The 19,726-nt window shown below is 39.7% G+C and overlaps 1 protein-coding gene across 5 annotated transcripts in view; it reads right to left on the bottom strand.

Annotated features, from left to right (window-relative positions):
- Nucleotides 1-5,163: 5,163 nt before the first annotated feature.
- The window catches only part of LOC109488315 (RNA-binding motif, single-stranded-interacting protein 1-like), a 33,420-nt gene continuing 18,857 nt past the window's right edge, over nucleotides 5,164-19,726 (bottom strand). Inside the window, exons 1-15 of one of the 5 annotated variants that reach the window (XM_019792509.1) lie at nucleotides 17,049-17,143; nucleotides 16,915-17,009; nucleotides 13,550-13,608; nucleotides 12,807-12,898; nucleotides 12,224-12,384; nucleotides 11,487-11,548; nucleotides 11,030-11,136; nucleotides 10,559-10,596; nucleotides 10,316-10,403; nucleotides 9,876-9,935; nucleotides 9,259-9,357; nucleotides 7,791-7,877; nucleotides 7,334-7,387; nucleotides 6,781-6,870; nucleotides 5,164-6,078 (exon numbers count right to left, since the gene is read on the bottom strand). In XM_019792509.1, coding sequence (XP_019648068.1) covers nucleotides 6,787-6,870; nucleotides 7,334-7,387; nucleotides 7,791-7,877; nucleotides 9,259-9,357; nucleotides 9,876-9,935; nucleotides 10,316-10,403; nucleotides 10,559-10,596; nucleotides 11,030-11,136; nucleotides 11,487-11,548; nucleotides 12,224-12,384; nucleotides 12,807-12,898; nucleotides 13,550-13,608; nucleotides 16,915-17,009; nucleotides 17,049-17,075 — 1,113 coding nt within the window. In that variant the 5' untranslated portion in view covers nucleotides 17,076-17,143 and the 3' untranslated portion in view covers nucleotides 5,164-6,078; nucleotides 6,781-6,786. Of the gene's footprint in view, nucleotides 6,079-6,780; nucleotides 6,871-7,333; nucleotides 7,388-7,790; nucleotides 7,878-9,258; nucleotides 9,358-9,875; nucleotides 9,936-10,315; nucleotides 10,404-10,558; nucleotides 10,597-11,029; nucleotides 11,137-11,486; nucleotides 11,549-12,223; nucleotides 12,385-12,806; nucleotides 12,899-13,549; nucleotides 13,609-13,669; nucleotides 13,729-16,536; nucleotides 16,887-16,914; nucleotides 17,010-17,048; nucleotides 17,222-19,726 lie in introns of those variants that run through there. The other 4 variants (XM_019792511.1, XM_019792508.1, XM_019792507.1 and 1 more) reach the window with 4 other exon arrangements.

Genomic DNA, 19,726 nt, shown 5'->3' with positions numbered 1-19,726 from the left:
CGAATTAAACACAATTCATTCATGGTCAAAGTTGAAACACTCTTTCCAACATACATGTAACGTGTACTCAGTAAGCTCCAACAAATACTTGGGCCTTCTTCAAGTAAACTGACCAAATGACTTGTGGTCACGTGACCTTTTGTGGTCATGTGACCTTACAGAAATGTGATGTTGTGTGGGTCAGTTTTCACGAACAAGGCCGGAGCTTCAGTTGAAATTTGGTATCACTTTTGGTGAAAACAGTGTGTCAACCTTCACCATGTTACATATGACCACAGTGGAGCTTTCATTACAATCTATACATACTGGCTGATTCATTCAAATATCTATAAGGAGCTCTACAAATCAGAAAATCATCGTTTTCGGTTAACGACTTTTGTGTTCGTTAGGCATATGCATGGCTTGAACAGTGACTAGCATTGTTCTCGTGGCAGTGTTTTTGTCATGTCCACACTATGGTATGGACTCTAGCTAAACACAGAAGTAAGGCTTCAATTCAATACCTGACAAAACATTCTCTTCCCTTCACTTACATATTCACAAACCTCTCCAAAAGTATATAAAGCCTTATTCATGTTCTACAGTAAAAATAACATCGGAACATTTGAGGAATTTTGCAGCCGACTTTGTTAAAAGAAACAAAGTGTAGAATCGAACAACTAAGCACTTGTTGAAGACCTGAAAAGTGTTCCTAGCATCACCAAACAGTTTCCTGCTTCAGCCATGTATCGAGTTTGTAAAGAAAACAAAAAACCAGCAGATACAGACCCCTGTTCATAATTTACTGCTGTGGCCCCCATCAGTGCTACATTTGTAGTTAAAACATGTATCGCTTTAAGAAAATGTTTTTTTGCCCAGGTTTTTAGGCACTCGGCAAGCTAAGCAGCAACAGTCCCCCCTTTTCTTACTAAAAATCCTACTTCTGCCCCCTTCCACTGTCGTTCCAACACTGTAACAAAGAGGAGTTTATAAACCAAAGATATCTTGCCCTTCCTAATGTATATCTGCAAGGTCACCTAACATGGTCGCCCTTCCCTGAGGACCCATGGTGAAGGTGGCTGTAGCAGCACAACACAGTGCCTGAAGTTTGTGTCAGTAACCCTGCATGTCATGAATCGCATAACAAGCCACAGGAAGAGTCACACTGCATGATACATGATAAAAACTCGATGGACTATCCGAGAATATCAGCCATGCTAGTAAGTTTTCAATGATTTTCAGAGAAAGAAGATGGAGACCATTTCAGTTCTAACAGAAAGACCATCAGAAAGTCAAGATATCCTTAAGTTTATAAACATCTGAGGGAAACTACAAATGTCTGAAGAGGTTTTGTACTGGGATGGCACAAGGTGTTGTCCTTGCAACCCTCCGTATCCTGGCAACCGTATCCTAGCAACCGTATCCTAGCAACCATATCCTAGCAACCTGCAGCCTGACCTACGCTCGACTGGAGCAGCAAGCTTTTATCGTCCTTATTTTTTTTTACCCTGTTCTTTTTTTCCCGACATTCGTCCGTCCTCCGATGGCACAAACTGTGTGGACCAAACGTCGCCTTCGATCAAAGCCAGACAAGCAACACTAACTAGTCTATTACAAGGTAAAATTCTGCGACAAAAAAAGAAGCATCTTAAACCTTCAAACTAAGGATTTTTCTCGACTCTTTTCTTCTTCATCTTCCCACTGTACAAGACGTCTTTAAGATTTGCTTTTGTACACGGCAAGGCGGACAGACGTTCGTTCGTCGTCTCTTCTCGAAACCTGAGCAAAGCGTTAGGAGGTATGTCATCTCTGAGTTACCACGGCTACGGGCTGACTCTACCCAATCACAGACTCCGTTACATAACAGTTACCATGACGACGGGCTGATTCGCCCAATCACAGACTCCGTTAGATACAGAAGAGAGATCTCTCTTGCTATCAAACGTAACACTTTTCGGCAAGAACTTTGAGAGTTTGGTGGAAAATTTCGTTTGGACAAAATAGAACACAAACATGTTATTTGCAGCAGCTCACTTTGGGCTTTACCCAACCTGAAGTCACTTTTATATACAGAAACTATCGACAAGCTCTTCACAATTCTGAAACCTGCACACTTGTGCGACATCTACTAACATAATTCTGCAAAGTCACATATATACGCCACCCTGAAAAATGCATTGAAAGAGATCTCTAATACAACATCCACCAGTATGATGCACTCGTGTATATCTGAACAATGCATACTTGGGGTGCTGCACTAGGGATCTCTCAAACATGAATAGTTTCATCAGGTTGGTAGGTCACTGAGTAAAGAGACTCTACACAACCAAGTCTTTTATTTAGCCAACGTTTCGGTGACTGTCTGTCACCTTCCTCAGGGCAATTCTGACTGGTTCACATTGCCCTGAGAAAGGTGACAGACGGTCACCGAAACGTTGGCTGAATAAAAGATTTGGTTGTGTAGAAAGAGTCTCTTTACTCCCAAACACAGTTTTCAGCGTGACAGATATACAAAACTTTGTAGAAAAAATGTTAATAGAAGTAGCATCTAGTGTTTGTTTCTGGAAACAACTGTGTGACACTCCACATGTGAAAAAAAAGTTGAAACTTGCCGACAATCTTTTCTTTTTTCCCCACTCTTCACTGTGCAAAAAGGCAGTGCCGCTAATTCTACAGACTTCTACAAACTACATTGTTTGTCTCCTAACTATACAGACTCCAAACATCTGAGCACCATCTCTTCTCCTTCTGTACAACATCCATAAAAATTCCATCCTACGATTCTCCGATTTTTTCTACTATCTGGAAATAAATTAACATTTGATCTCTTTATATGGAACATTGCAAACAACAATTTGAGTACTGATCATGTGATCCAATCAGCCGTCCTGATTGGTTAATTCGTACTGCACCAGTTTTTTCTTACTGTACAAAAATGTAACACTTTTGTTATTTTTCGATATTTAGGAATCGTCTCTTGTCCGTCTTTCAGCCACACCAATTTAATTTCTTGGTTAACGGATTCGCCCGCTTAATTTTTTTCTGATTTGCAAATAAAAATAAAAATTCAGAATCAAGTGCAAAATGCTCATATTTTGCCCTGAACAGTTGAAAACAATCCTTTTCATCCTAGTTGTTACAGTTATTCCATCTTTCAATGCAGTGATATCATTAAAAGTTGTTTAAATTTTGAACCAGCCTGGTATGTTGACTTCATGGCTCCTTTGTACCATTTTAGGCCATAATAGGATGCCTGGGTCTGTTTTTATTTTTATTTTTTTCGCCCGCCCGCTCCATTATTTTTCTTCAAAAATCCGTTAACCAAGAAATCAAATTGGTGTGGCCTTACTGCAACAAACTTTGCAAAAAGAGGTAATATTTCCCCACAACATTGCATCAACCGACTGCGTGGAATGGAAAACGGTGTATTTTTTATCTACAAGGCCGCTGCAATGCAGTTTACTGGTTCTCATATTTGTCTGCTTCCTTTTGTTTATAAAATTGAAGAAACAAAAAAGAAGACTTGATTTTCGGTACGAATCAAGAAGTCCAAATTCTCAAAATCCTTTGGTATCTACACGTGAGGAAAATAACTACAACTTTCTAGTTTAAAGAATTTTCCTTAAATTTAAAAATTGAATTTGCTTCTTACCATTTAGGGTGTGAATCAAAAAAGCCAACTGTTCACCCTTTGGTATCTACAGTTGAACAAAATGACAACTTTCTAGTTGTTAAAATATGATTTTCATTAAAAATTCAATTTGCTTGTCTGCTGCCTTGACTTTGAGGCTCCTGTGGTAGCATTTGTGTCTACCACAGGATACCTGTTTTCGTTTCTTCTTCATTTAATACTGCCAAGCCCCACAACTGGGATTCGAGAACCAGTGAACTGCATTGCTGTGGCCCACTCTGTGCTCACGCCTTATAAACAAACCCACACTGTCTACCTGACCTCTGACCTGGCTGCTACAGAAAAAGGACACAGTGTGTTGCCATGGCGACTGTTGCCATGGCGTCTCCATGGCTACGGAGCCTCTGGTGTTGCCTGATATTTCATCAAAGTTTCTGGACCGTGAGGTTTAGATGGAGAACTGAGCTTGCCTTATTTGGAGCCTGGACTCAGGCTAGCAATGGAGTTACATACCAAATATGGGCGATGAGATTTCCTTCTTTTGCCCTAATATGGGCAATGGGAGTTCTGGTTTTTGTCCTTATATGGGCAATGTCAAATATAGGCAATACCAAATATGGGCAATACCAAATATGCCAAATATGGGCAATACCTAATATGGGTGCTGAGATTTCTGTCTTGCCCTTATATGGGCAAAGGAAATTCTTTCTCAAGTCAATTTTGTCATTATTTGGGCAATGTGGGGATTGTAGTAAAAGTATCGCAAAATAAGAATATAGCGCTAAGATTTAAGAAAATGTTTTTCTTGAGAATATTCAGGGACACTTGGAGAGAATGTCTTGAGATTTGCATGATTACTTTCTTGATGAATAGTTGTAAAAGTATCACACAACAAGAGTGAACTTCAAAGATAGGACCCTTAAAATTAAGGAAAAGTCTTTCTCGAGAAACCTTGAGGGAAACTTAAGACAAGCTCATGCCTCCTTCCTTCCACACGTCCGTTCTACTGCAGAGACTTTTTAAGGCGCTAAAACTTGCGAATCTGTACACACAGCAAATATACACCTCCTACCAACCACATCACATACCACACTCACAGACACACACACAGACACACACACAACTCCAACAACTTAGGCTCAGGGCAAGTACAACGTAAAAATCTAGCCTCCATAGCACGCCAAAAACTGGGGGTCTTCAGGGTCTTTTATGTGCTATTTTCTGATTGCATATAGACAACATAGCCGGCCTGGTTGAATTACTCCCGTGGGCTAATCAGAAAACAGCCGAAGACCACAAAACCCCCAGTTCTATAAGCCTGCTACAGAAGCTATTAAAAACCTACCAACTCTATCTAAAAATTTACATGGAGATCTGGCCAGTTTTCACTCAAAAGTCCAAAGTTTTTGTTCAAGGTTGAACAACTAAAATTTATAAAATCTCCTCCACACTTTTGCCCCAATTCTTAAGGCATCGGAACATAGACTTCAATTTAAAAATAAATGCATATTTCTGGACTCTCTGAAATGAAAACTAGCCATATCTCCACCAAAATAACCTTTGAAAATTAAACCTCTCTTTTGCCAAAAGCGGCAAACGGAGTAAAAGAAAACAAAAGAAAATCTGCATCTATAAAAAAACTCTAGAAGAACAATTCATAATCTCAGTTCAAAAGTCTCATCACTATGCGGAGATAATTTGGCCCTTATTTAAAAATCTCCATTAAAACGCGGAAAAAACATTTACACTACTTTATACCTAAAAATTCCTCGACGTTCAAAGTCGAATTCCTTAAGTCTAACCTGGTGGCATAGTCTTTGATGGAGTAACCTTACTAACTCCTCATAAAAACTCACGAGGACAAAGGAACGAGAAATTTTAAGTGTCTTAACTAACTACAGACTTAACCTTGGAGGAGCAGCTCACCTCCTTAAGACGCTATCAGGTTACCACTTGAACTTGAACCTTCTTCACCAGGCAAGGATCTTGCATGTTATTTTTCTTCTTCATCACAGCTGAGGAAAAAATCGCTCCGCTGTGGCTCCTATTTTTGTATGTATACACTGTTTAAGACTCTTGCTTCATAAAGATTCTCTTAAGTTAGATTTCTGACGAGACAAGATTTAAAAATAAGCTCTCTGTGGTAGCAAAATAAACTAATTTGACCTCCTCAGAAATCTGGTCCAGTACTTGTTGGTGTTGAACGAACGCTACGCTAGCCCGATGCTCTTCTTACTTCTTCTTACAAAAAATAGTTGTATTTCTGGTCTTATCAAAAGGAACCGAGCGAACCAACGGAAACAAAAGTTTGAAGAATTTTCCTGTCTCTTCTACTAACTAGTTTAGATCTCTGACGTCTTGTTCAGGCAAGACGTGCTGTCTTTAAGATCCGTACTGTACAAGTCTGGAGTCCTTCAAGGCTTGAGGTTACTTGTCTTGTCTTCTCCGCTAAGACTAGAGCAGGACATCTGGAAGAAACAAAGGTTGAGATGGTTAGAGGAAACAGACATAGAATATTTCTTATAAAGTTTATGTTTTGAAAATCATCATTCTAACGCTTGATCCTTCAACTTAAGTTGATTTCCTTTATTCATTTATTGCCTGCACTAAAGTTTTCTACATTCAACCAACCAACCAACCAACCAACCAACCAACCAACCAACCAACCAACCAACCAACCAACCAACCAACCAACCAACCAACCAACAAAAAGAGGTCCTGTTTAATATTTATTTTCAGTATTAAATTCTAAACAGAACAGACCAGTAGTTCAAAATCAACATAACTAACAACAAACTAATTTAATTTGAGTCTACTTAACAAGTCAAGGTCCAGTGGGTAGGCAAGCAGACACGAAATCGAGAGGTTGCAGGTTTGATTCCTTGCATTCCAGGCTAGACGTTGTGTCCTTGGGAGAGCGCGACTTAACATGACTTTCCTCTCTCCACCCAGGTGTAAAATGGGTACCTGACTTCGGTTGGGGAGGTAAAAGGCGGTGGAAGGAGAGGGATGGGCTCTGCCTCCCCTATGCCCTCAAAAATACTATAGGCATCTTAAACTACTGCCCTGTTTATTCTTACTCAAGCACATTCATACACAAGGTGACCAGCCCCTCCAACTCTGTCCTGCCACTTGCTACATAAAATAAAAGATAGATAGTTGTGTCTGACCTTGTCTCACTTGCCCTGCTGGAAGGAGTAATGTTGGGCGTGGTCGTCGGCCACTCCCACCTGCTGACCCTGCTGCTGCTGAGACTGGTCCTGAGGAGGGGAGATCAGTATCATCAGTACCATCATCATCATCTTCAGCATCATCATCATCATGATAATCATCACATCAACATTCAACACCAATTCTTGTATGTTTAAAGTAAACTTTAGATCCAATACAATAAAGTTTTCTCACTTTGGTCTCTCTGGTCACTCTGGTCTTCCTAAGTAGATTGACCCAGTGAGGCATGTCACGTGGTTTCTTTGACCCAGTGTTGACGTCACACTTTAGAGAAGCCATGTGACAAGTCTCACTGGGTCAGTCTACTGAGGAAGGTCAGAGTGACTAGTCAAAAGCTCTAGTGAGAAAAGCTCTAGTGAGACTTTGACATATCAACCACAATGCATCACACCATGCATGTGCAGTTGGAACCTTGAAATTGCTTATTATGAGCTAGAAATCAAAGCAGAAAGAAAGAAAGGCCAGAGAAAGAGAAAAGCAAGCAGAACTGACGAGAAGTCTGTGGCCCCACTGTACTGATGATGCCCTGTTGTCCTGCAACACGGGCTGAGGGGGGAGGGGGGCACGGAACAAGAGCGGGAGGACACAAGAAAGAGAAATGAAAAGCAAGAAAAGAAGACAGCAAAGGGCAAGAAATGAAGGACAGAGACAATAAAGAATATTCTTAGGTTTGTATCTCATTTGCTCCTTTAAGTATAATGAGCTACATTTTGTACATGTAACATGTTGTTCTTATAAAAATTAGGAACTTTAGTTGATGACCTTGAAAGAGAGAACGATGCAGAAAAAAAAGCAGGAAAAGTAAAAGAGCAAAGGGCAAGAAATTAAGAAATTCAACATTCGTAGGTTTGTGTCTCATTTGCTCCTTTAAGTATTATGAGCTATGTTCTTATAAAAATTAGGAACTTCAGTTGATGACCTTGAAACAGAGACTGAAGGGCACACTGACCTCTACTGGAACAGTCTGCATGACCCCCGAGGGTTGTGGGTAATGATGCACGTAGGGATTGTGCACGCCGGCTGTGCCTGGGATGTACTGCAGGGGAACATGGGAAATACACCACCGTGAGACCACTGGACAACACAACTCACATGTGAGACCCATTTTCTGAGTAATGCTGGATGTAACACAAAAGTTGGATTCAGAATCTTCAAAACAAGGTCAAATACGGGCACATTAGAGATGTGTATCTGACTGTAACATCTGTAGTTACAGTACAGGTTTAGGTACACTGGCCATGGTGAAGATACATGCATTTAAGTAAACCTTAGAGTAACACGTTACATTAAATCCAGTGAATTCTAGTCTTGAGAAGACCCAGAAGACAAATCGTCGATCCCTTCCATGCAGAAGTGGTAGTTTCTTCCCTCCACCGTTATGTTTGGGTTTTGCTCCTACCTCTGCTACTCTACTCTCGCTGTCAAAGGTTGAATGGGCCTCCTTCCCAAGAGCAAGTGGTCATAAACCTCTAACATGAGAGAACTATATCCAAAACTACCAATAGGAGCTCAGGATTCTTTAACAGTAGGAAAATAATGTAAAAATTTGACAATTTTCAACATTTCTCAAATTTATTGCAATCATTCATGTCCGTATGCCATAGGCTGGCAACAGTAAGCTCCTTTGAAAACAGCTTTTAAAATTAGGTAATATTCATAAACTCCTTTCTGTGTATATTTCTATGCTGTACAGGGTTACATTCATATATGGTCTTATTTATCACATCCCAGACTGATAACACCCAATTCTCTTTCACCAAATCATAAAAGTATCCCTAACATTTGTTTCTAAAATCTTATATTTCAGGTACGGTATAAAGAACCTACACCAAACAATAAACAATTTAGCTACATGTAATCTAATTTCTAACAGTAATAAAGAGAAAAATTAAACTTAAACCATACTCCCTTAAAATGTCCAACACCTACATTATACACTATAATCACCCATCTCACTTGTAAACTAACTTGAACATGTATATAGCATAACGAGTTTCTAATTGTCAGAAACTTCTGCATGTGTTGAGTTTAATATTTCTGAATGTAAAAAAACATAATCTTCAGGTCTTATATATGGTTCAGGTCCTGACATTCCAAATGCTACTAATTGAGGGCTACAAATTTACAGTGTAACATCACTAAGTCTTGCTAAATGTACATGTGAAGCTACAGTTGGCTACATGTCGTGTATCTACAGTTTACTACATGTATAGCTAGAGTTTGCTACATGTGTAACAGTTACTACAGTTAACTGTTTGCTACACTAGCTACATTGTATAGCTACAGTTCGCTACATGTGTAACTACAGTTTGCTACATGTATAATTATAGTTTGCTACGTGTGTAACTAAACTACAGTTGGCTACACGTGAAACTACAGTTTGCTACATGACTGTAAAGCTACAGTTCGTCCCCTACCGATTGTCCCGAGATGGAGAGTTGGTTCATCTGACTGGCCAGCTGAGGCACCACGCCTGGGTGCATGTGCATCCCCGAGTCTGTTGTCATCATGCTGGCCTGTAAACAACAACAAAACAACATAAACATAAACAACAACAGCTGAGGCACCACGCCTGGGTGCATGTGCATCCCCGAGTCTGTCGTCATCATGCTAGCCTGTAAACAACAACAAAACAACATAAACATAAACAACAACAACAGCTGAGGCACCACGCCTGGGTGCATGTGCATCCCCGAGTCTGTTGTCATCATGCTAGCCTGTAAACAACAACAAAACAACATAAACATAAACAACAACAGCTGCGGCACCACGCCTGGGTGCATGTGCATCCCCGAGTCTGTTGTCATCATGCTAGCCTGCGAAGGGTCAGGAAAAATGTTTATGTTGATTCAGTTTCAGCTTCCAAGAAGCTACACATGTAGTCCAAAGGCTACAGCATTGGACTGGCATTATGTGCAATAGGTAGACATCACTTACATGTACATCTTCCACATAAACCTGTCAATTCTTTGTGCAACTTCTTAGTTAATATCATAATAAGTAGAAGAAACGATATTAAGAAATGTTGACTTACGGATCCCATGTGTGGCTGCATGACATAATGTGGGTGAGGCTGGATCCAGGTAGTTTGAACCTGGGGAAACAGACACAACAATCAGTGACATCCATGGTTTAACAGATTGCAACGATTACCAAAATAAGTGACAGAAATCTATCAGCCTGGGTGCTATCCCAATGCACTGTAGTTAGTTAACCAGGGTGAATATGGGAGCCCAGTAAAGTACAATGTAACTACATGTAGGATGTCCCTCAGACACACATATAGAAATACTTACTGTGCTATAAGAAGGTGTGTTGCTCATGGGACTGTAAGGTGAGATGTGTTTGTTTGCTTGTGTGTTTGTTTGTTTGTTTGTACTCACTGTGCTATAAGAAGGTGTGTTGCTCATAGGACTGTAGGGTGAGGTGTGTGTGTTTGTTTGTGTGTGTGTTTGTTTGTTTATTGATACTCACTGTGCTATAAGAAGGTGTGTTGCTCATGGGACTGTAGGGTGAGGCTGGGATGACTGGATGGTGCATCACTCGAGGTGTGGGGGGAAGGCTGGAACACAAACACATCCACCATTATAATCAACATACAATCGGTAATGTCTAACTCAAACTGTGTGTACATGTACCATCAGTAATCACTAACAGCTCCTAATTCAAATTTTGGTTTAAAAAAAAAAGCTAGAACGATGAATCTAAGAAACTCACCCATTTGGCAAGGTGGGGTCATATGGGAGGTGTACGGCCTGAAAACAGACATAACATGGGTTACTGCATCCACATACATGTTACATGGCAGGTTACAGTTAAGCACTTCTCCACAATACATACGTTACTTTATGTCAATCCATTACCTAGGACAGGTTATCTTTAGTTTCAAGCATATTGTTTCTAGGTCCCTTCGTTTTGTACCAACTTGTAATTTTTGTAGCAGCATATAATTATTTCTGTATCATTGATTTCACTTAATGTTGATAGCATATGTCTAGGGTTTTCTCCCCTGGTCACATTGAAAAATGCCAGTAGGAAATATGTTTCCCCTAGTGAAAAAGACAAACAAACAAACTCACGTCGTCTGTCCCCCATCCCCTCCTCTCCCTATCCCTCCTTCACCCCTCTCCCTCCCTATCCCTCCCTCCCTCCCTCCTCTCTCCCTCCTTCTTTCCTTCCCTCACTCACGTCGTCTGTCCCCCATCCCCTCCTCTCCTGTTGTTGATACGGGTTCTTCTTCTTCACTCCTCCATCAGCAAACTTCACTAGCAAAGCTTCACAATGCCCTGTATGCCCTGAAATAAACAAATAAATAAACAAATAAACAAACTTCACTAGCAAAGCTTCACAATGCCCTGTATGCCCTGAAATAAATAAACAAACAAATAAACAAACTTCACTAGCAAAGCTTCACAATGCCCTGTATGCCCTGAAATAAACAAACATGCAAACAAACTAACAAACTTCACTAGCAAAGCTTCACAATGCCTATCACTATAAAATTCCAACATGATGTAACCCAACACCAGTTACCATGGTAACAGACTGTCTGGTTCAGGTCATTGACCTTTTTGGTTTGGAGAAGAAGAAGAGGAAACAGAGCAAAAACAATGTTTTAATTTGGTTAACATAAAAAAGTGCTTACCTTGAAGATATTTGCCATTGAATTTGTTGATAATAGCTTCACATTGTTCTGTAGAATCCATCCTGAAACACAAGTCAGCAAGTTCAACAAGCCATCAACTCTACATTTTCTACTTATGCACAACACAAAAATGCCCTCTAGCAGACCTATGTCTGTCTGCAGGCTTTGGATTCTTACTGAGTAAAGCCTACTCATTTCCATATGCCTGTGTCCATAAAGTGTTAGACTCAGGTGTACACTTAAGCAGTGCCCCCTATCCAATCCACCAATAACTGCAGGTTTACCTAGCAAAGCCTACTCCTCTGCTGATGCCCGTGACGTTGTCCCGTAGTACCCGTGTGGACACCACGGTGCTGTGTATGCAACACCAATGCCCCCTAGCGAACCCTACCATAACTGCAGGTGTATGTTTGTTTGTTACCTAGCAAAGCCTACTCCTCTGCTGATGCCTGTGACGTTATCCCGTAGTACCCGTGTGGACACCACGGTGCTGTGTATGCAACACCACCCGTAAGACCCGTGTGGACACGACCGTGCCGTGCACTAGACAGTAATGCCCCCTAGCGAACCCTACCATAACTGCAGGTGTATGTTTGTTTGTTACCTAGCAAAGCCTACTCCTCTGCTGATGCCTGTGACGTTATCCCGTAAGACCCGTGTGGACACGACCGTGCCGTGCACTAGACAGTAATGCCCCCTAGCGAACCCTACCATAACTGCAGGTGTATGTTTGTTACCTAGCAAAGCCTACTCCTCTGCTGATGCCTGTGACGTTGTCCCGTAAGACCCGTGTGGACACGACCGTGCCGTGCGGGGCCAGCATGCTCTCCAGGTCGTGCTCCGTCATGCTGCGAGGCAGGTTGGAGATGTACAGGTTGGTCGGGTCCTGCTCTTGTTGCTGAGGAGAGGAGGAAAAAGTGATATAAAATGGGGCAAATGATGACTGACCTTTGACTGATCTGTGTTAAAGATCTGACCTTTGTCATCTGTGTCAAAGGTTAAAGTTGACTGACATTTTCCATTTGTGCCAAAGGTTCAAGGTCAATGATCTTTGATGTCTGTGTCAAAGGTTAAAGTTGACATACCTTTGCCTCAAGTGTCAAAGGTTAAAGTTGACTGACCTTTGCCATCTGTGTTAAAGGTTAAAATTGACCGACCACCTGTGCCAAAGGTTCACTAAACTTTGCCATGTGTCAAAGGTTAAAGATGACTGACCATTGAAATCTGTGTCAAAGGTTAAAGTTGACCATCCGTTGCAATTTATGTCAAAGGTTAACAACTGACCTTTGCTACCTGTGTGAAAGGTAAAAGTATACTGACCTTTGCCATCTGTGCCAGGACGCCCTGTGCCTGCAGGGCTTGGACTGCCTTCTGGGCTGCACCTGGGCTCTCAAAGTCCACAAAGCCATATCCTGGGGAGGGGGGAAATATACAGACCACTGAGTCAAAGAAATCCCTTATTCTTAAAGATGTTCAGTAATGAGATAAAAAAGAACATAAGAAATAGAAAATTTGATAAAGAAACTTCAATAGAGAAAGTTGAAAATTTCAAAACATCATTGGCTATATCATGCTACTGTATTTTGTCTTGTTGAACTACATGACTGTATAAACAGGCATCTACCATACCTCCATCCAAAACACAATTTATAATTGCAACCAGCAACGAATACACATATAGCTACAGTTACTGTGTACATTTGTACATTACAATTGTAGCTATATGTACTATTGCATAGCTACACTGTAGTGTTACAATTGTTGACACTAACAAAAGGGTATAACTGCTGATATAATAAACTGGGTGATTTCCCACCCTCATTCTGATATGTTTATAAATCATAATTATAGCTGTTCACATCTGAGCATCATCACACACTGTTTAGATCCCCAAGACCCATGGGGCACATGCTGTTGTTTTTCCACACAATTTTGTAGGTACACCTGCAAAACTTAGGATTTGTTTCAGACAGAAGTCAATAACTTCATGTTTTATGTCAGTAACTGTTGATGATTATTTCCGGTCTCCTCTGATCCCTGTTCTGTCCCTAAACTCAACTCACCTTTGCATTTATTAGTGTTTTTGTCCAATATAGCCTTAGTGGAAATGATTTTCCCATATCTGAAACAAAATAAACATAACTTGAAAAAATAACACGTTAAAAGAACAAGGAACAACTTACCTTTACAAACATTGGTGTTTTTGTCTAATATTGCCTTAACTGATACAATTTTGCCATACCTGCAAAATGTAAAGTACAGAGAAAAGACAACAGTTTACTCACAACAAACAGGTCAGAACAAGAGAGGGTTAAAAATGGACAATAGACGGGAATAAGGGGGAAAACTTGGACACAACAAATTTTCTACAAAAGGGACAAATTGTGTATTTTTGTCAGTAATATCATGAAAGATAAATACAAATTGTGTCTACCTTAGTGACCCTTGGTTGGCTTTCCTTAAAGGTAATTCACATCAAATGTGAATTGTATTGACCTTTGAAAGTTTAAGGTCATGCTGATGTGTTGGTAAGTTTTGATAAGGTAATCAGTCCGATTTTAGGTTGACTTTATTACACAAATATTATTTCCTTCAAAACTTATTAGAAATAATAATTTTTCATCTCCCAAATGTTCTATTTTGGTTTACATACAGACTCACTATATATAATGTCTACACAGTTTGTCCCAATCCAGTTAAAACATTCAAGTCATTAACATGAAGTTCATACAAACATATAATGTTATAAGTTTGATAGTAGATTGTGACGGTAACATGGAAGATATCACAAGTTACATGCAACATAGAAAACTTATATTGATGGTCCAAAATCTTATCGATGAAACTTCTTGAAAATTGCAAGTGCAATTGTTGAATGTGTTCTATCTTCAAAAGGATATTTATCATAAAGAAATATGACTGTTTTTGGATGTCAGAGTACAATACTGTTATGTATGAATGTATAGGACTGGTACATATGCATACATGTACAATGTACATTGTAGTCATATTCACAATACACATAAAATGTGTGTGTGAAAGATAATACACTGTTCAATACAATTTCATATTCCCACACGTTGAACAACAACAGACAGAAAAACACAAAACACAACATAAATAACCTCAACAACAAAAGAGACAGGCAGAAAAAACAGGTCATCAAAATTCTAACAAAGGAAAAATTGATTTTGATATGATAAAAGCCATACTTCAAACCATTGATGTCAAATCAATAACAGTACTATAACCAGGGCTGGAAATACTGGGTGTATGTGCACCTTACTGCACCCAAATTGAGAGCTGTGCACCCAATTTTTTTCTGTAGGTGCAATGGTGCACCCAAATTGTTATAGGTATTTTTGTACATATTGAATGTATAATAGTAGACAGGATATTCTTGGCACCTAAGTGTCAGAAAAATGATAAAAAATTAATTCATCATTGATGTAATACTTTTTAAAGATTTTGAAGTTAGCTCCCATTTCAGATTCAAGCTCAGATGAGGAGCAGTAAGATCTGTAATTATGTTTTGTTTTATATGGTGCACCCCAAAAATTTTTGCACACTGATTCTCTAGGTTGGGTGCATCAGTGCACCTATTCCCAAACATGAATTTCGAGCCCTGGTACAACTGATAGCTGGTGTGCAGGTAGTGTGAGGTGTGATATCTGTCGTGTTTGTGTGGATGGTTTTTGGTCAGCAGAAATGGATAATCTGACCTAATGTATTGATTCTGAGAGCAATTGTGTGGTAGGGCAGGGTTTCAGTTGGCGATTATTTGGTTATTCTTATTTGCTTTTTCTACGGTTCTATGTTGCCCAATTTCCACTTTCTTTCATTTTCGTCTAGAACGTCTGTTACGATATGAAAAACCTATTGTAAAGAGATTGGGAGTTATTTCGTTACTTTTTGTGCCTTTTCTACAATTCTCTGTTGCCCAATTTATGGTCATGATTTCTTTAATTTTTCTCCAGAAATCTGTCTGTTATGATAAGAAAATGATGTACATTTCTTTCAAAATGTGGGGAAAATGATGAAATAATAAATTCAAAATTGCCCAAGACTTACAAATATTTTTCTCCAATTAAGTTTTCTTTCAAAATGTGGGGAAATGATCCAATAACGAATCCAAAATTGCCCAAGACTCCACAGATTTTTCTCTAAGCAACTTCACATGCCAAAGCTAGAAAAAAAACCACTACTTCTAAGTTTAATCTGGAGAATAAATATCAACATGCCAACATGATTAGTCTAGTCCAAACACAGCTAATTCTGGTGGCTTCTTGCAAACAAACAAACAGCAGAAGCTGACTTCAAAGAGATTCCAGTGCCAGGAGACTGCTGACCATCGGTGGGGGGAATTAAAATATCACAGGGGACACGCCTACTGGAGCTGCTTGTACTGGTTTTGTTGTTTTAATAGCTTTTATGAAGGTAATATAATTGTTTTCGATGTGACTATGTATGTGTTTCCCCATATTTGTGGATGGATTGTCATTTACATCAAAGGGATTCCAGTGCTGACCATCGGTGGGGGGGATTAGAATATTGTGGGGGACACACCTACTGGAGCTGCTTTTACTGGTTTTAAATTTGATTTGTTGTTTTATGGAGGTATTGTTTTTGGTGTGTGTGTGTATGTGTGTGTGTGTGTGTGTGTGTGTGTGTCTGTGTTTGTGGCCAGCATCATTTGAGGTCTGGATAGACTGAGTGTGATGATGTATTTTGTATTTGGTATGTGGGTAGGTCTTGGGAAAACGGTTTCATGGTGGCTGACCTTGGTACTGAAACAGAACTTCTGGTTTTTGTATCTTTTGTCTTGGACATGCTGTGGTCTTGGGTTATAGGCAAGGCAAATAGATTTTCATGTTCTGATTTATCCATGACCATTTTTGCAGATTTTGAGACTTGTACTTTTTTCAGTAGGCTAAAAATAGGTTGGGGGTAAGAAGTTAGCTATCAGGGATAAGTGATATGTAGGTTTGTTTGTTTGTTTGTTAGTGACATGTTTGTTTGTTTGTTTTGACATGTTTGTTTGTTTACTCACGGTGAGCATAGGTTGATGAGGTCCTGATCAGTAGTGTTGGGGGTAAGGCCACGTATGTATAGGTTAGTCTTGCTGAGTGACATGTTTGTTTGTGATGTTTGTTTGTTTGTTTGTGTACTCACGGTGAGCATAGGTTGATGAGGTCCTGATCAGTAGTGTTGGGGGTAAGGCCACGTATGTATAGGTTCGTCTTGCCGAGGGACATGTTTGTTTGTTTGTTTGTGACATGTTTGTTTGTTTGTTTACTCACGGTGAGCATAGGTTGATGAGGTCCTGATCAGTAGTGTTGGGGGTAAGGCCACGTAAGTATAGGTTCGTCTTGCTGAGGGACATGTTTGTTTGTTTGTTTGTGACATGTTTGTTTGTTTGTGTACTCACGGTGAGCATAGGTTGATGAGGTCCTGATCAGTAGTGTTGGGGGTAAGGCCACGTATGTATAGGTTAGTCTTGCTGAGGGACATGTTTGTTTGTTTGTTGACATGTTTGTTTGTATACTTGTTTATTGTTGACATGTTTGTTTGTTTACTCACGGTGAGCATAAGTTGATGAGGTCCTGATCAGTAGTGTTGGGGGTAAGGCCACGTATGTATAGGTTAGTCTTGCTGAGTTGCTCTCCGCTGGAATGGCCGCTGCTGCTACCTTGGCTGGGGCTGGGGGGAGGCATGGTCCGGGGAGGAACATAGGCCTGAGTAAACAACAACAATAAACATCATAAGTAAACAAATAAACAAATGAATATGACATGAATGACAGCAAAAATGTATTAGCCAGTGACATTAGGGAACAGGGAGAAACTTTGGAAGATGGCACCCAGGCTAAAAATTGTGTATATTTATATCAACACAAGAGGGGTTGTCATTTCATAAGAAGTCACAATGGTCAAATCTTAATAACTCTTGAAATCTTCCTGAAAAAAAAAGATAAAAATTCTGTTGCTTTAACAACACAAACATGAAATATGATAAATACATTGCCAAGATATCAGAAAGGTTGTCATATTGTAGGCAGTAGAAATAGTCACTTGAATTACATCAATTTGAATCATAATATTATGGATCATTTTTCAAAATTTCAAGAATTCTGTGTCTTTACGAAAATAAAAATCCTGATCAAAGCTCAGTTTCTCCCCAGACTCCCACATTTTCAATACTATCAGTAAAACTACTGCCCTGCCACCAACAAGGCTGGAATCTAGGCTATAGCTAGTGCCCAGTGGGGAGAATCTACTGATTACACCTCCACATTTGTACATCTTAACAATCACTCCTTCAAGATCAAGTTCGACCTACAAAACCAATCGACACTTCAGGATCAATGTCAAAGCCGCCGTCAGTGCCCTTGTGGAGAATTTCAGCGAAGGGAAGAGGATATACATGTAGAGACACCCAGCTGGGCTGTGTCATGGGTACAGAACAAACCCAGAGATGACAGGAGTCTAGAAGCATGACAAAAATGTCGTCTGATTCAACCCAGTACTGAGAACTGGGCTCATTACGGGCTGATGGTAGACAGAGTGGGGGTGAGGGATGGGGAAATGGCAGGGTTGGACAAGTTTTCAAAAATCCACTTGCCCTACCGGGCAAGTACCTGGTCATTTTCACTTGCCCGAACCAACTTTTCACTTGCCCAAAATATGACGCATTTCTATTCATTTTACTAGCAGAAAGGAAATTATTTTATTATAGCAGAGTTTATTTATTGGATGCTTTATTCATCAAAATTGTTTGAAACTTGATCGAAATAATGCAGGGGCTATACTTTGCATCCTAAAATTTACTTGCCCAATCGGGCAAGTGCAGGGGAATATTTACTTGCCCGAACAGTACTTTTACTTGCCCTGGGCAAGTGGGCAATGGGACTTGTCCAACCCTGAATGGGAATCTAACCCTCGCTACTCAAATTTAATTTCATGGGTGATATTCTACACACAACAGGAATCGTTTTCTTTTAATTTCAAAATATTATTCTGAACCAACCCAACAACAATGCAAGAAGAAGACATATTAACATATTAAAATGTACATGTATAAATATGTATAATATTGTTGAAAAAAAAGTGACAATCCTGTAAAGTAAAATCTCTAGATTCCTAACTTATGACCAGAAATAACATTTTTTTGCACTAGAATCAAAACTTGTACATAGTAATGCTGGACAAAAAAAAAAAAGAAATTTAATTTTTGTACAGGCTACATGTACATATTCATTCTTATATTATCATAGATGAGTCAGAACTGAATGAGTGCCATGTAAGGGCTCAAAATTTTTAGGCTGGGTGCACCAGTGCACCTATTCCCAAAAATTAATTTCGAGCCCTGCATGTGCAAATGTCATGGACAAACCCAGTTGACATGGCCTTGACTGTCCTTAGTGCTATAATTGAAAGGTCAGTTATATACAGGCAAGGGCAAACTACATTTGTAACACAGGATTGCCCTTATAATCTAAAGAATGTTTGTAGCTCAGCGCTTCAGGTAATGATATATAATAGCTACAACAAATTAAATAATCGGAATTTCATAGTAGTCCTTCCTTGCTGAAAATGACCACAAATATCCAAGTGAAATTACTTCAGAATGAGTAAGACGTACAGTATTTGCAAAATACCTATTACTCCCAACATTGCAGCATTACAGTGTCCAAATACCGGTCTCTATAAAGTCCTTGTACAGCAACAGTGTGTTTCCATAGACTGCAAAATCATGGAACTCCCTCCTAGACAAGGTTTTAGTCCCAAATACAACCGACAAGCCTTCAAAACCAATGTTCACTGCTATCTTAGCTATCTTAGCATAGTTTCTTATACCTCCCACCAACTTAGTTCAGTGCCCAGAAGTCACAGGTCTTTTGGCCTTGTATTGAGCAAAAACTCCTATAAGTGCTACTAAGGGCCAACATTTTTGTCAGTATGTGACAGTGATAGGGTTAAATTGGGCATGTAATCTGAGCATTAAATCAACACTGTATATATAGTTACATGTGCGTGTATTAGAGAGTACCAAGTTCATTGAAGGACTACACCAATTGGATTATATACAGTAAAGTACAACTATATAAAAATTAAGCCAGTTCACATGCTGCAAAGTTCAGGTAATTGAGGGAAAAACTGGTGCTGGCTAGAGTCCTGCACACACACACACACACACACACACACACACACACACACACACACACACACACACACACACAC

Source organism: Branchiostoma belcheri, unplaced genomic scaffold (assembly GCF_001625305.1).
Source record: "Branchiostoma belcheri isolate BF01 breed outbred unplaced genomic scaffold, Haploidv18h27 scaffold93, whole genome shotgun sequence".
Taxonomy (NCBI): Eukaryota; Metazoa; Chordata; class Leptocardii; order Amphioxiformes; family Branchiostomatidae; genus Branchiostoma; species Branchiostoma belcheri.
This window is presented reverse-complemented; position numbering and strand designations above follow the sequence as displayed.